At 47.1% G+C, this 17,740-nt stretch overlaps 1 protein-coding gene across 1 annotated transcript in view; it reads right to left on the reverse strand.

Annotated features, from left to right (window-relative positions):
• Positions 1–17,740, reverse strand: part of tmem198ab (transmembrane protein 198ab) — a 63,989-nt gene that overhangs the window by 5,469 nt on the left and 40,780 nt on the right. Inside the window, exons 2-3 of the mRNA XM_084316663.1 lie at positions 13,324–13,617; positions 4,193–4,774 (exon numbers count right to left, since the gene is read on the reverse strand). Of these exons, the coding sequence (XP_084172789.1) occupies positions 4,193–4,774; positions 13,324–13,489 (748 nt within the window). The 5' untranslated portion in view covers positions 13,490–13,617. The remainder of the gene's footprint in view (positions 1–4,192; positions 4,775–13,323; positions 13,618–17,740) is intronic.

Raw genomic sequence — 17,740 nt, forward strand, 5'->3', positions numbered from 1 at the left:
GAGGAGAGAGACAACAAACAGCAGATGCTCACCGGCGAGAGCACATCTCCGTCATAGCGCGCGGATGGGGTTGGGCTTGCGGCGGGTAGGCGGGCTCCGCCTGGTGTAGCGGCTTGGCCTGGTGGCTGTGGTGGGCGGAGCCATGTGGCTGCTGCTGCTTCTTCTTCTCTTCTTCCTGCCGCTCTCACGCCGGTCCTCCTTCTGACGGATACGCATCACCTGCATCCTGCGCTGCTGTCGGCTGATGATCACTGGAGGAGGAGGAGAGGGGGGGAGGAGAGGAGGAGGAGGGATGAGAGGAGGAGGTGGGAGGAGAGGGGGGGGGGAAGGGGGGGAGGAAGAGGAGAGGGAGGAGAATGACAGGAGGAGGAGAAGAGTGAGGAGGAGGAGGAGAGGAGGAGGAGAAGAGTGAGGAGGAGGAGGGGGGAGGAAGAGGAGAGGAGGATGAGGAGGAGAGAAGGGAGGAGGAGAAGGTGGAGAGGAAGAGGAGGAGAGGAGGAGGGGGAGGAGGAAAGAGGGGAGGAGGAGAATGAGAAGAGTGAGGAGGGGGAAGAGACAGGAGGAGGAAAGAGAGGGGAGGAGGAAAAGAGAGGGGAGGAGGAGACTGAGTCAGTCACAATGCATACTAGGGATGTCCGATATTATCGGCCGATATCGGCATTAAAATGTGATATCGGAAAATATCGGTATCGGTTTTCCAAAAAAGAATAATTCTATAACCTTTATTTACCCAGGCAAGCAAGTAAGAACAAATTCTGATTTTATTTATTGTCGAAAGTATGCATAATGTTGTGTTAATTCCACAACAAGAGATATGTAATGTTAATTACCTGAAATTATTCAATTTTTTGGGGGGGAAACCCTGCATATATCGGTATCGGTTGATATCGGTATCGGAAATTAAGAGTTGGACAATATCGGTATATCGGTATCGGTAAAAAAGCCAATATCGAGCATCCCTAATGCATACTTGTTATGTTTACACCTTTATTTAAAGGACCATACCGGTGACATTTTGACTTCTCCTTCACGCCAGTGTGTGTCTATAGTGTATTACCAGTTATTGTCAATCAGATAAGTAAAAATTTGACTGACTTGAGCAAACTTATCTGATTCTTTCAGCAAATACTCTGCTTCACAAGCTCTCACACACACACACACACACACACACACACACACACACACACACACACACACACACACACACACACACGCACACACACACGCACACACACACACACCTGGGAGCTGGCACGGCAATACAACCACAGTCTGACACTATTGGCCATGGAGCAATTGGGGGTTTAGAGCCTTGTGCAGTGTGCAGGGCTGTCCCCTCTTAGTGGAATAAGAGGTAGGTTTGAATTAAGTCGACTAAGACTTTGTTAGTCGATTAGTTGTTTTCATGCTGAATGAGTTACAAACACATCTTATAAACACGCGACACACAAACATGCAAACTGTTTAACGCCTGTCCCGTCTCCCTGTCTCTCTGTGAGTGGATGTCTCGTGGTGATGACCAAGGTGGTGGATATCTCGTGGTGATGACCAAGGTGGTGGATATCTCGTGGTGATGACCAAGGTGGTGGATATCTCGTGGTGATGACCAAGGTGGTGGATATCTCGTGGTGATGACCAAGGTGGTGGATATCTCGTGGTGATGACCAAGGTGGTGGATATCTCGTGGTGATGACCAAGGTGGTGGATATCTCGTGGTGATGACCAAGGTGGTGGATATCTCGTGGTGATGACCAAGGTGGTGGATATCTCGTGGTGATGACCAAGGTGGTGGATATCTCGTGGTGATGACCAAGGTGGTGGATATCTCGTGGTGATGACCAAGGTGGTGGATGTCTCGTGGTGATGACCAAGGTGGTGGATGCCCCGTGGTGATTCTCAAGATGATGTGATCCTCTCTACGTCGTCCCCATACTTCAAATGGATCCGAATGGAATACATACTCGAGTCATGTGCAAACGGAATATGACTGATATTTTGAACTCCGAGCCTTGACATTTTGCCTTTATCCTATTTTCACACTAGCGCTCGTTTCCCTATGCTTTCTCTTTTGTTGTTGTTGTTCTTAGCTCTATTCTATTTAAATCTTTCAAAAATGTTCTTATGTACCCCAGTTGCTATTGCATGTACATATTTGTGTTTTATTACACGTATATGTACATACATACCAACTATTTCGCCTGTTTTATTCTCCACCCATCGATCATCCTTAGCAACATTACTATCACCGACATCCAAGAAGGGGGATCCCCCCCTTGAACAGGTTTCTCTCCTCCACATTGCCTGTGGTGCTTTTTTTCCTATTGCTAGGTTTTTAGTGAGTTTTTCCTTACCTTCGCTGGGGTATGTCTGGGAGTGTTGCATTTATTTATTTTACATTTATTTTGGATTTCCTGGTGGGTTTTTTGTTCTTGATTTATTGTGATGTTTCTACTTGACTAGTTTAACACATTGACTGCCACGCTTCTATCCATCAATGTATGCTCACTGCCACCAGTCTAAGCCTATGGAGATGTTCACCTTCTTTGCAGGGCTATAACTTTTTTAATTGTATTGCTAAATTGACATTACTATGGCCCATTCAACATCGATTATCTATCGTTCAGGATGTAGGAACGTTATACTTTTTCATTCATAGATTCTTCAAAAAATTGCTTCTAGAATATAAGTATGTTTTTATTGTTTTCTGCAGTAATTCATAGAACGTGAGTTATAGGCATAAACGCATATATAGATTATCAACTGCCGTTTATTGCCGATACACGCTATATTAAAAAATTCAACGGTACATGATCGTATACGTTATGATTCATCATGCGCGGATGAAAGGGGGGGGGGGGTCGTTTATAATTCCGTGATCGTCAGTAAATGCTTTATGTAGTATGGGTGATATATTGATCAGAGCGGTTTGCATTGAAAAGAATAAACAATCAAGCTGAAAGTAACGTTACTGTCCTCTTACCGTTCGCCAATGAGACTGGAGGAAAAAGATCCCACTTATTTGACGTCGATCGACTAGATCCATTTCCGGTTTGTATGGCGCAATAAACGCCCAAATCATATCGATTATTGAGTTATGGCAGCGATCCATTGCACGCCAGTGTGTGTCTATAGTCCCGCAACGATATGTGACTGCCGGACGGATTTCCCAGATGCACCGAGATCACCAGATCCACTTCCGGTTGTAACTCGCCCGATCATCCACCAGGCGGTATTGAGGTGTTGCACTGTTGTGCAGAGTCCCACTGTTTCAGCAGAGGCTGGGTGGCAGGGCGGAATTATGAATGCCATGGCGAAAAAATGAAATATGATCTCAATAACGTCGTACAGCGTGGTCGTAAGCCGTTTTTGGCGGTCAATGTGTTAAAGAAGACTTGTGATTGCGGGCTTTACAAATAAATTTGATTTGATTTGATAAAAGCACATAATCTAAAGTCCTTCTGCATGACTGCACATAGATAACCCAATTTTACAGAATTCATTCCATGGATTCCATTTGTCGAATTAAATCAACAAATTAATTCGTCACCAAAATCTTATGCCTATTAAAGATCCCCTCAGAAATATGTTTTTTTATGGTTTACTACTCTTGGAAGCATGACTTTGACTATACAGATTGTTATTTGTTCAGAACTCTTGTACAGTTTCTTGCATTAGTTGGGTCTATGTTGTGCTGCACCTCCATGGCCTGTTGTTGAAGCCAACAGATGCACAGGAGACACATAGGAGAGAAGCAGCGTTGAGGTTCCAAGGGCCCTGGGTCTTAAAGGAACACGCCAACATTACCGTCTTCTCCAGAGTCGGACAAGAAGATTGATACCAATTTCCTTTCCTGTGCGTTCAGTAGAAAAGCTATCCGGTTGCAAGCTAGCCTCGCTTAGTTAGCTGACAAACCAGTGACTATAAAAACCCTACTCTTTTAATACTCGCAATGGGCTGATACCACACACACACACACACACACACACACACACACACACACACACACACACACACACACACACACACACACACACACACACACTCCCCCTCTCCCCATTGTCTAACTTTTAATCTGTAATATAACTACCTCTGTATCGACTTGTGTTTGTTTTTTCTCAGTTTTATTTTTTTCACGACTCACACAGTTATTGCTGTATATTAATCCATCTACCCCCCCCCCCTCCCCCCCTACCTTTCGTGTGGGAGTAGCCCTCGGCCGTCACCTTCCATTGGATGATCACCCCGAGCAGCGTGAGCGCGGGCCACACCCCCAGCACCACCCAGGTCAGCCAGCACACGGGCTTGGTGGGCGCCGCCTTCAGCCGCTCGTACACGTAGAGCACCAGGGCGAACAGCTCCACGAAGTAGTCCAGCGCCACCGTGATCACCGCCGCGCCGAACACGGCCGTGGAGAGCGTGGTGAACAGGCGCTGCCACTGCAGGGTGAGCACGGCGAACAGCATGCCCAGGCCCAGCAGCACGCCCAGGGGCACCCACACGGAGCGCGGGGGGCTGTCCGACAGCTCCTCCATGCCCACCAGGGTGGCCACCGCCACCAGCAGCCCCAGCAGCAAACCCACCATGAAGAGGCCCACGCTGCGCACCAGCATGGTCACCAGGCCGCACAGCGTGCCGATGCCCAGGCCCACGCCCACCGAGGCCTCCACGCTGAGCTGCGTGTCCAGGACGCGCTCCTTGTAGCACAGCATGAAGATGACCACGGAGCCGAACATCAGGCCGGTCAGGAACATCACCGCCTTGAAGCAGCGGTAGCCTGGAGGACAGAGGGAGATAGATAGATACTTTATCTATCTACAGAGGGAGACGCGGTGAGCTGAGGTCAGGTAAGGTAAGGTAAGGTAAGGTAAGGTAAGGTATAGTAAGGTAAGGTAAGGTATAGTAAGGTAAGGTATGGTAAGGTAAGGTAAGGTATAGTAAGGTAAGGTAAGGTATGGTAAGGTAAGGTAAGGTAAGGTATAGTAAGGTATGGTAAGGTAAGGTATAGTAAGGTAAGGTATGGTAAGGTAAGGTAAGGTATAGTAAGGTAAGGTATAGTAAGGTAAGGTATGGTAAGGTAAGGTAAGGTATAGTAAGGTAAGGTATGGTAAGGTAAGGTAAGGTATAGTAAGGTAAGGTATGGTAAGGTAAGGTAAGATATAGTATGGTAAGGTAAGGTAAGATATAGTATGGTAAGGTATGGTAGGGTAAGATAAGATATAGTATGGTAAGGTAAGGTAAGATATAGTAGGGTATGGTATGGTAAGATATAGTATGGTAAGGTATGGTAGGGTAAGATAAGATATAGTATGGTAAGGTAAGGTAAGATATAGTAGGGTAAGGTAAGGTAAGATATAGTAGGGTAAGGTAAGGTAAGATAAGATATAGTGTGGTAAGGTAAGGTAAGATATAGTAGGGTAAGGTAAGGTAAGATAAGATATAGTGTGGTAAGGTAAGGTAAGATAAGATATAGCAGGGTTCGAAATTAACGGGGGCTTGGGGCATAATGCCCTTGAAAATGGACAAAATGCCCTTGAAAATCAGTTAAGGGGGGCACAAAATGCCCCCGACAGTTTACTAATTATATATTTATCCGGTAATGACGCGTCTGTGTATCGTACGGTTCAGATGACTGGCAAATAAAAAAAATTCATTTGGCGGAGGTGAGCACTGGCTGCTGCAGCACTGCAGCTGAGCCAGGTGCTAGTCAGTTTGTGTACAAATGGCACGCACAATCTAAATCAATCTTCATTACGACTTTAAAACATAGCCATTAACATTACATAGGCATACACACATCTTGCCATAGCGTTAGCAGTTTGTACAACACAATGCACGTTTTAACTATAGAATCAGCCCGCGAGGTAATACAGTCAACGAAATGTTACCGTAGCTACTAGCTAGCAGAGGAGGAAATGGGAGTCTGAGAGGCGGGGTGTTTAAAGACAATGATAGGCGTTTATTCAACATCCAAGAAGGCTAACATACAACTGTTTTACTAACTCCAACCGGGACTATTGCCGCTTTCCCACTGCATGCCATCACCTCCTAACGTTACCGGAGCTACCGGAGCTGATAATAACATTGCCTGAGCTGCAGGTGCGTGACACTAAAATGTCCGTGGGGACCCGGCGCCAACCCATAGATAGTTCCAACGTAATCCACCACAGTTGCACTCAATATTTAAATAATGTTAGTCTAAATAAATGTAGACAGATACATAATAATTTCAAGCAGAACACTAATCTTTCCATTAAGAACTGACAATCAGGGAATTTAAACATGGTGGACATTGTTTTTTTGTGTTTATATTAAAGAAAGGAAAGTCTAGTGCTGGCTGAGCATATTGTTTGTTTGCACTAAGTTAATACTACAAATGTAGCCTATATTTTTCAGTCAGTTCGGTCTTTGTGTGCCAAACATTATTTAAGGCTGTAAACACTTTTAATAAATGAGAAGCATGTTTAGATTTGAGTGTTACATTTTCTTTTATAAAAATTTACGTATATCGAACCGAACTGAAAACCGTGACCCCAAAACCGTGATACGAACCGAACTGTCCATTTTGTGATCCGTCCCACCCCTACCGTTTATCATAAAAATTCAGTGCCCCCGAAATACAAAAAAAAGCCCCCGAAAATCAATTAAGGGGGGCAAAAAAAGCCCTTGAAAAAAAATGTTAATTTCTAACCCTGAGATATAGTATGGTAAGGTAAGGTATGGTAAGGTAAGGTAAGGTAAGGTAAGGTAAGGTAAGGTGAGGTGAGGTAAGGTAAGGTATAGTAAGGTAAGGTAAGGTAAGGTAAGATATAGTATGGTAGGGTAGGGTAAGGTAAGGTAAGATAAGATATAGTGTGGTAAGGTAAGGTAAGATAAGATATAGTATGGTAAGGTAAGGTAAGGTAAGATACGATATAGTATGGTAAGGTAAGGTAAGGTATGGTAAGGTAAGGTAAGGTATGGTATGGTAAGATAAGATATAGTATGGTATGGTAAGGTACGGTACGGTAAGGTAAGGTATGGTATGGTAAGGTAAGGTAAGATAAGATAAGATATAGTATGGTAAGGTAAGGTATGGTATGGTATGGTAAGGTAAGGTAAGGTTTCCCTTTCTCACACAGTTAAATCTATTCACATTTGACAGATATACAGATCTTCACTGATCGTCAACAGTGATGTGAGTGAGAGAGACACAGAGAGAGACAGAGTTAAGTCAGTAAGAGTCAAATGATGAAAGCCTGGAAAGGATTAAAAGAGTTGAGGAGGTGAGGGAGACAAGAAGAGAGAGAGAGAGGAGGTGAGGGAGACAGGAAGAGAGAGGAGGTGAGAGAGACAGGAAGAGAGAGAGGAGGTGAGGGAGACAGGAAGAGAGAGAGAGGTGAGAGAGACAGGAAGAGAGAGAGGAGGTGAGGGAGACAGGAAGAGAGAGGAGGTGAGAGACAGGAAGAGAGACAGAGGAGGTGAGGGAGACAGGAAGAGAGAGAGGTGAGAGTAGTATGACATTTTCTCACCGCGGTTGTGTGTGTGGCTAATCACTGCGGGATGCGGTGGTACCGCACTTCTATTCACACTTTTTTTTATTATTATTTCTTTTTTATACCTGTATATATTTTTTTTATTATTAAGACATGCAAGTTTACCCGTGATCGTGATTAGAAAAAGATTCTAAGGTCGTAGGAGTCCCGAAACTATTTTAAACATGTTTGATAATCTATCCATTTGTCCCTCAACGTTCTGAAATGTGATAACAGTAGATTGGGGTGTTGCCTGCTCCTTTAAGAGCGATGCGTTGTGGGATATTATGCCCTTCTCCTTACTTAAAACTATTTGAGCTAACATTTAACGTTAATATAACACTATTTTAACGTTAGTGAATGTGAATGCACATACATAGCTAGTTAAATATCACAACTTGTGTCATCATTGTTCATCATTGGGGGAAGCTAAGTGCTGCCTCTCTCTGCCACACTCGGGACCACGCCAACGTAGCTAGCCTATACAGTAGCTAACTGGACCACGCCAACGTAGCTAGCATATACAGTAGCTAACTGGACCACGCCAACGTAGCTAGCATACAGTAGCTAACTGGACCACGCCAACGTAGCTAGCATATACAGTAGCTAACTGGACCACGGCAACGTAGCTAGCATATACAGTAGCTAACTGGACCACGACAACGTAGCTAGCATATACAGTAGCTAACTGGACCACGCCAACGTAGCTAGCATATACAGTAGCTAACTGGACCACGCCAACGTAGCTAGCCTATACAGTAGCTAACTGGACCACGGCAACGTAGCTAGCATATACAGTAGCTAACTGGACCACGGCAACGTAGCTAGCATATACAGTAGCTAACTGGACCACGCCAACGTAGCTAGCATATACAGTAGCTAACTGGACCACGCCAACGTAGCTAGCCTATACAGTAGCTAATTGGACCACGGCAACGTAGCTAGCATATACAGTAGCTAACTGGACCACGCCAACGTAGCTAGCATATACAGTAGCTAACTGGACCACTCCAACGTAGCTAGCATATACAGTAGCTAACTGGACCACGCCAACATAGCTAGCATATACAGTAGCTAACTGGACCACGGCAACGTAGCTAGCATATACAGTAGCTAACTGGACCACGGCAACGTAGCTAGCATATACAGTAGCTAACTGGACCACGCCAACATAGCTAGCATATACAGTAGCTAACTGGACCACGGCAGAAAGGCAGCACACAATCTGCGTGGAACATTAGTCACTAACATGAAGAATAGAGAGCTGCAAACGGAAATAAACACCCAGTCCTTGAGAGAACGGTTTCCTGGTTTACTGTCACCACTTTACAGAGGGAATTACCCCGAAGTCCGGCTAGTTATAACAAGCACGTTACATGACCGGCACTTCGGCCCTACAGTGCATGTACTCCCCTGTACTAGGGCTGGGCGATAAAACGATAACGATAACTATCGCGATAAATTATTTCCTCGAAATAAACATGAAACGTGCTCGCAAAGTTTCGATATATCGATTTTCCAAGCTTGGATATGAGCACACGCACTAACAACCAATCAGTGAAGGAGATGGCCGACAGCGAAGGAGACCCGCGCTGCACCTCTGGGTAGAGAGGTAGGACTCCAGTAGTAAACAAGGCTGGCTAGGATAATTAGCTTGCAGGCCGCTATTTTTTTTTTTATCCACTTTTTCTCCCATTTTCTATATTTTTCTCCCATCCCAATTTCGTATCATCCAATTCAACCCTCCCCTGTCACGAACGCTGTTTCTTGCCTCCCACAAGCCGGCTGCAATGTGGACTAAGTCATACATAGCACAAGTCCCCTCCGGTACTTGAGGTAACAGCAGTCGCATCTTTTCACCTGCGCAGCTCGATCTCTCAGTGGCGAGGAGTAACGCGTGGGAGGCTCACGCTGCCCCCGACACTTCCTGATTCTACTGCGCAGGCGCACCAACCGACCTGTAGGAGTCGCTGTCCACAACGCCCGATCCCCACCCTTCAGTTTCCCTCCCCGTAATACGGCCAATGTGTATTACTGCGGACAACCAGCTAAACTGAAAACAATGTGGAGAGCTGGATTCGAACATGCGAACCCAGCGTCTCCACATTGGTGGCGAGTGCCTTGCCCACTACACCACCTAGCCGCCCCTTGCACGCCGCTATTTTATAGTTTACGTGCCGAGTGGGTGTGTGGCGTGAATTCTGAGGCCACGGTTAGAGTAGTGTGGGATATGCGGTGGACGCCGTTGCAATGTATTGGGGCGGAACAGAGTATTTTTAGGGTGATATTTAGTACATTGGAAACAAGGCTGGCTAGGATAATTAGCTTGCACGCCGCTATTTTATAGTTTACGTGCCGAGTGGGTGTGTGGCGTGAATTCTGAGGCCACGGTTAGAGTAGTGTGGGGTATGCGGTGGACGTCGTTGCAATGTATTGGGGCTGAACGGAGTATTTTAGGGTGATAGTTAGTACAATGTCATGGGATACACCGCTTGCTCTGGCTAACTGCTAACGTGCGCGGACTGATGACGACATCAACTCGAGACATTCGCAGCAGCAAAACAAGTCTATTAATAGCCCATCCATCGGCGCCGGGCATAAGAAGTTAATTAAACTTGACAGAAATTATATCGACGATAATTATCGATATCGAGTTATATGAAAATAATTTTATAATTTTATCGCGATAACGTTTTTGGCCATATCGCCCAGCCCTACCCTGTACTCTACTGCGGTTCAGATTAATACAGGAAAAGGTATACATTGGGGGCTCGAGTCCGGGATATGAAAATAAATCCTGATTTCATCTGTGAGTTGTAAACTGTATGGAAACGTGAAGTTAGCTCATGCTACTGGAAAACGGACGCCTCGTCATTAAATTAAGTTAAAAATGATCACGCCCCTTTTATTTTACCCGCGGTTGTCTGTTCTACATCCCATGGGTCACTTGACACACCGCGGGATTGCGGTGATGCGGTTATCGCGACAGCCCTAGGTGAGCGAGACAGGAAGAGAGGAGGTGAGAGACAGGAAGAGAGAGAGAGAGGTGAGGGAAACAGGAAGAGAGAGAGGAGGTGAGAGACAGGAAGAGAGAGGAGGTGAGAGAGAAGGGAAGAGAGAGAGGAGGTGAGAGACAGGAAGAGAGAGGAGGTGAGAGACAGGAAGAGAGAGAGGAGGTGAGAGAGACAGGAAGAGAGAGAGAGGAGGAGAGAGACAGGAAGAGAGAGAGGGGGTGAGAGAGACAGGAAGAGAGAGAGGTGAGAGAGACAGGAAGAGAGAGAGGAGGTGAGAGAGACAGGAAGAGAGAGAGGAGGTGAGAGAGACAGGAAGAGGGAGGAGGTGAGAGAGACAAGAAGAGAGGAGGTGAGAGAGACAGGAAGAGAGGGAGGAGGTGAGAGAGACAGGAAGAGAGAGGAGGTGAGAGAGACAGGAAGAGAGAGAGGAGGTGAGAGAGACAGGAAGAGAGAGGAGGTGAGAGAGACAGGAAGAGAGAGAGAGGAGGTGAGAAAGACAGGAAGAGAGAGGAGGTGAGAGAGACAGGAAGAGAGAGAGAGGAGGTGAGAGAGACAGGAAGAGAGGAGGTGAGAGAGACAGGAAGAGAGGGAGGAGGTGAGAGAGACAGGAAGAGAGAGGAGGTGAGAGAGACAGGAAGAGAGAGAGGAGGTGAGAGACAAGAAGAGAGGAGGTGAGAGAGACAGGAAGAGAGGGAGGAGGTGAGAGAGACAGGAAGAGAGAGGAGGTGAGAGAGACAGGAAGAGAGAGAGGAGGTGAGAGAGACAGGAAGAGAGAGGAGGTGAGAGAGACAGGAAGAGAGAGAGAGAGAGGAGGTGAGAGAGACAGGAAGAGAGAGGAGGTGAGAGAGACATGAAGAGAGAGAGGAGGTGAGAGACAAGAAGAGAGGAGGTGAGAGAGACAGGAAGAGAGAGGAGGTGAGAGAGACAGGAAGAGAGAGAGGAGGTGAGAGAGACAGGAAGAGAGAGAGGAGGTGGGAGAGACAGGAAGAGAGAGAGGAGGTGGGAGAGACATGAAGAGAGAGAGGAGGTGAGAGACAGGAAGAGAGAGAGAGGAGGTGAGAGAGACAGGAAGAGAGAGAGAGGAGGTGAGAGAGACAGGAAGAGAGAGGAGGTGAGAGAGACAGGAAGAGAGAGAGAGGAGGTGAGAGACAGGGAGAGAGAGAGAGGAGGTGAGAGAGACAGGAAGAGAGAGAGGAGGTGAGAGAGACAGGAAGAGAGAGAGGAGGTGAGAGAGACAGGAAGAGAGAGAGGAGGTGAGAGACAGGAAGAGAGAGAGAGGAGGTGAGAGAGACAGGAAGAGAGAGAGGAGGTGAGAGAGACAGGAAGAGAGAGGAGGTGAGAGAGACAGGAAGAGAGAGGAGGTGAGAGAGACAGGAAGAGAGAGGAGGTGAGAGAAGAGCAAGAGCCAACATACAATTATGTACCATTAACTGTTACTTTGAAGAGGAACTTCACCCAAAATAAAAAGGCATACAGTATATTTCCTTACCATCTATCCATCCAGATCGTTTCAGTGTGATTCGCCAAGTTTTGGAGATATCCGCTGGGTGCACTTTGGTAGAAAATAGTTCCTACATGAAACTGCTCACAACAAGGTCTGTGTATTATCCTGAGTAGCCGGGTCCCGATTTCTGGAAAGAGACGTTGCTTTTGAGTTTTTCAAATGTATTTTCTTGCTTTGAGCCACAAACCGAGTGACCTTCAGCTCCATTGCATTGGAGCAACGGCAGACATCTCTACGGCAGATGTTTCCAAAACTTGGCAAGTCACACACATCTGGATGAATAGATAGCACTCTGGGTAACTGAGTGAACTGCCCCTTTAACCTCAGTAATCACATTTTTAATGGAGGACTATATTGCTTTGACCAAAGTACCATCAGGGTACCGGAAGAGAGCTCACATCACCCCTGTACTTGCCTCCCTCCACTGGCTCCCGGTGCGCTTTAGAATAGACTTCAAGGTCCTCTTAATGGTTTATAAAGCCCTAAATGGTAAAGCCCCTGCTTACCTAGCAGACCTCCTCACCCCCTATACCAACGCCAGGGCCCTCAGATCGGCTGATAAGGGTCTCCTAACCACTCGTAGGTCTAACTTCAAGTCTAGGGGGGGACGTGCTTTTGCGGTCGCAGCCCCTGACCTCTGGAACAGCATCCCCATGTCCATCAAATCTGCCCCCTCCATCGAGTCTTTTAAATCAAAACCCACCTATATCGCCTGGCCTTCCCTGACTCACTTTGACTCTTGCCGTACTTGTTGACGTGTTGTTCTGTTTTTCCGTTGATTTTATTTAATTTTTCTGTTTATTTTATACTTTTCTGTGTACTTAGCTTAGCTATGTGAAGCACTTTGGTTGACAAGCGTCATGTTTAAACGTGCTATACAAATAAATTTGATTGATTGATTGAGAGGGTATTTCTACTAAAGGACCTGTATTCCATCAGGGTATTTCTACTAAAGGACCTGTATTCCATCAGGGTATTTCTACTAAAGGACCTGTATTCCATCAGGGTATTTCTACTAAAGGACCTGTATTCCATCAGGGTATTATTTTCTACTAAAGGACTTGTATTCCATCAGGGTATTTCTACTAAAGGACTTGTATTCCATCAGGGTATTTCTACTAAAGGACCTGTATTCCATCAGGGTATTTCTACTAAAGGACCTGTATTCCATCAGGGTATTTCTACTAAAGGACCTGTATTCCATCAGGGTATTTCTACTAAAGGACCTGTATTCCATCAGGGTATTTCTACTAAAGGACCTATATTCCATCAGGGTATTTCTACTGCCACCCACCAAAGAAGCAGTAGATGATGCCGAACAGGCAGCACATGGAGCAAACCACCGACGGCACCACCTTGTACCGACGGCCCGTGTCCTCGCAGCCGTCCAGCCGCTCCGGGCTCAGCTCCTGGTTGGGCGGGGCCAGCTTGAAGGCCAACGTCTCAAGGATGGATGTCATGGTGATGGAGGGAGGGAGAAAGAGAGCGAGAGATAACAGAGGGAGAGATGGAGGAGCGATCAGGAGAGGTGGCGGGGAGGAGTGGGACAGTGGAGGTTAGGGAGCACTGCCCAGCCACGTGAAGCCACCTGGAGAGAGAGACAAGAGGGCAAAAAAAAGAGAGGTGGGAGTAAGCAAACATGACCAATCCATAGGAAGATGTCACACACTGTAGTTCCTGTGTCCTAAGCTGGCGGAGCTCTTATATGGGCAGTTGGGCACTATCGTGGACACTCTGGACACAGCCTGATAAGCACTCTCAAACTAATTTGTTACCTCTGGATCCACAAACATCTCAGAGAAACCTCCACTCAGTGTCTCAATGTCCAGAGAATCTTCATTGTGTCAGAGATAGAGCAACAGCCAAAGAGAGAGATGGGAACGACATGTGACAAGGGTCATGGGCAAGGTTGAAACTGAAACTCACGGCTTCACAGGTACACCACTGTAATTATTGAGGGTGTAGACCCAGGGCTGTACAGTGCGACGAGCTCGTCGCAAATTGCCCCTTTAATTGGCCGTTGCGATTGGTAAATAATATTTGGGGGCGGGCTTGCGAGTAGGGATTTCAAGACTTGCATTCGCATTTCACTCCTAAATTATCCAAGCCGTGTGATGACGCCACTCACGCGAGCTGAGCACTCAGGTATGAGAGTGGGCAAAATCGATTGAGCACTCTGATAGACTGGCTGACTGTCTGATTTAGCTATGCCTATGAAGAAAAGTAAAGTTAGTATTGCTTCATATTTTCGACGCATTCCACCTCCTAGTGAGCCGTCGAATGAAAATGTGACTGTCGAGAACATTGAGCCAGCAGTGGCAGTAGCCACCACCGCAGACCTGCCTTTGTACTAGGGTTGGATGCAGTTCCCTGTTGGTCAGTCTGTGTCTGTTATTCCATCTTCTTCTGCTCTGTTTAACGTTATACACTTCAAATAGTGCAGCATGTTTGAGAGTGCTCCCTTGACTGAGAGGATGGCTAGAGGATGGCCGGAACCACGAGAACTTTTATTAAACATTCTATTAAACATTCTGATATTTCCGCGGGTCTCGTGCAGTGGTCTCGTGCCACTGTCAACTAAAGCGAGCACTCGGAAGACACGCACCGTTTGACAGTGATATGCGCACTGACAGTCGGCGCAGTTGACATTTTCCAAGTGGGGGAAAATAAATCCTCTTCGTCCCGACTGTGTCCCGGCCCTGTGGAGGATTTTTAAATCAAAAACAATCGATATAAATAATGGTAAAATTGTTATTTAAAAATGTGCCCCTAAAAAATATTTTTTGCCCCTAAATTTCTCATTTAGGGGCAAGTGTGCCCCTAGTGAAAAAGCTTAGCGTACAGCCCTGTGTAGACCACCCTACTGTCGTTCTGGGCAGGGTGTAGACTACCCTACTGTCGGTCTGGGCAGGGTGTAGACTACCCTACTGTCGGTCTGGGCAGGGTGTAGACTACCCTACTGTCGGTCTGGGGAGGGTGTAGACCACCCTACTGTCGGTCTGGGCAGGGTGTAGACTACCCTACTGTCGGTCTGGGCAGGGTGTAGACCACCCTACTGTCGGTCTGGGGAGGGTGTAGACCACCCTACTGTCTGTCTGGGGAGGGTGTAGACAACCCTACTGTCGGTCTGGCGAGGGTGTAGACTACCCTACTGTCGGTCTGGGGAGGGTGTAGACCACCCTACTGTTGGTCTGGCGAGGGTGTAGACTACCCTACTGTCGGTCTGGGGAGGGTGTAGACCACCCTACTGTCGGTCTGGGGAGGGTGTAGACCACCCTACTGTCGGTCTGGGGAGGGTGTAGACCACCCTACTGTCGGTCTGGGGAGGGTGTGGACTACCCTACTGTCGGTCTGGCGAGGGTGTAGACTACCCTACTGTCGGTCTGGGGAGGGTGTAGACCACCCTACTGTCAGTCTGGGGAGGGTGTGGACTACCCTACTGTCGGTCTGGCGAGGGTGTAGACTACCCTACTGTCGGTCTGGGGAGGGTGTGGACTACCCTACTGTCGGTCTGGGGAGGGTGTGGACTACCCTACTGTCGGTCTGGCGAGGGTGTAGACTACCCTACTGTCGGTCTGGGGAGGGTGTAGACCACCCTACTGTCGGTCTGGCGAGGGTGTAGACTACCCTACTGTCGGTCTGGGGAGGGTGTGGACTACCCTACTGTCGGTCTGGGGGATAAATGTGGAGTCACCAGCCGCTATCTCCAACCTAATTAGCTTTGCCTCTAGCAGCTACCATACCAGGTCCACAAGATGGCTACGTTTAAAAAACCCTAGAATAAACACTGAACTAGGAAGAACAGCTTTTTCAAGCTTCGCACCTTGGGCATGGAATGGGCTACAGGACCATATCCACTTAGATACCCTGGTCTCTCTCTGTGAATTTAAATCTGTATTACATAACTTTCTACAAGAAGAATGTCGCTGCTTTCTGTAGTCGGGTCCCAACTGAAAAACTGCAAAATTACTGTATTACCCTGTATTTTACTGTCGTACACTTTTACTATTATGTAGACTATTCTGTTTTGTGTTTTTGTGTTTACATGTGATGTATGGTATATTGTATACATGCACTTTTATTATGTTCTTGTGTGATGTATCGCACATTTTATTGCTGTCTGATATATTGCAAATGTTATTGCCGTCATCTTGGCCAGGTCTCCCTTGCAAAAGAGATCTTGTATCTCAATGGGACTTTCTGGTTAAATAAAGGTTAAATAAATAAATAAATAAAATCCCCTGCTGAGCAGGCGCCCTGACCGACCAGTAGGAGTCGCTGTAGCAACGACCAGGACTCATACCCCACTGGCTTCCCACCTGCGAACACTGACAATAATTGTGATTGTAAGGACGACTGACCAAGCCGGAGGCACCGCTGCTCGGAATTGAACCCTGGGTCTCTGCGGTGGTAGGTGAGTGCTTAGACCTCTACACCACCCAGCCACACCAATTTCTCTTTTGTTCTGTTAAAATGTGTCAAGCCTGAGTGCACAGTAGCATTTCCTGTACCGTCCGTTACTGGCTCCTCCTCTTAACCTGTCAAGCGTGAGTGCACAGTAGCCTTTCCCATACTTCAGATTAGTGGCTGCGCAGGGCGGTTAAGTGGCGCAGTGGACAAGGCGCTCGCCACTAACGCAGGAGATGCTGGATTCTAGCCCAGCTCTCTGCGTTGCTTCCGGCTTGGCTGGTCGTTCATACTAATACAATTGGCAGTATTAGGGGGTGGGAAAGCCGGTGGGTGGGGATCGGACGTTGTGGACAGCAACTCCTACAGGTCGGTTGGTGCTCCTGTACAGCAGAATCAGGAAGCAACGGGGGCAGCGTGAGCCTCCCACGCGTTACTCCTCGCCACTGAGAGATCGCGCTGTGCAGGTGAAAAGATGCGACAGCTGCCTCCTCGTGTACCGGAGGGGACACGTGATGTAAGGCTTGGTCCACATTGCAGCCGACCAGTGGGAGGCATGGTCTAATAACGTTCGAGACAGGGGAGGGTAGAATTGGATGATACGAAATTGGGATGGGAGAAAAATTTAAAATGGGGAGAAAAAGTAGATAAAAAAAAAGATTAGTGGCTGCGCACCACAACGGATTTCCCACAGGGTCTCAGGGTCCTGTGTTCATGAATCTAGATGCCAGTCTAAGCTCAGGGCACTGGTGCACATGGTTTTGTCTGACTTATTTGGGGTAATTTGGTGACCAGAGATGCAAGCGCATCCATGGTGGTAAGGCGGCTTGGAGTAGGAGTAGGAGGAATACATTATTAGCAGGTGGGGTTGGAGTAGGAGGAATACAATTTCACTGTTTGACAATTTTGTATGGCTGAGAAAATATAGGACAAACTGCAGATCCAGTGGTAATGATATGTCCTGTCTGTATGGCAATGATATGTCCTGTCTGTATGGCAATGATATGTCCTGTCTGTATGGCAATGATATGCCCTGTCTGTATGGCAATGATATGCCCTGTCTGTATGGCAATGATATGCCCTGTCTGTATGGCAATGATATGTCCTGTCTGTATGGCAATGATATGCCTCATCTGTGTGGCAATGATATGCCCTGTCTTTATGGCAATGATATGTCCTGTCTGTATGGCAATGATATGTCCTGTCTGTATGGCAATGATATGCCCTGTCTGTATGGCAATGATATGCCCTGTCTGTATGGCAATGATATGTCCTGTCTGTATGGCAATGATATGCCTCATCTG

The sequence above is a fragment of the Notolepis coatsorum genome, assembly GCF_963971535.1.
Source record: "Notolepis coatsorum genome assembly, chromosome: 1".
In the NCBI taxonomy this organism is placed as follows: Eukaryota; Metazoa; Chordata; class Actinopteri; order Aulopiformes; family Paralepididae; genus Notolepis; species Notolepis coatsorum.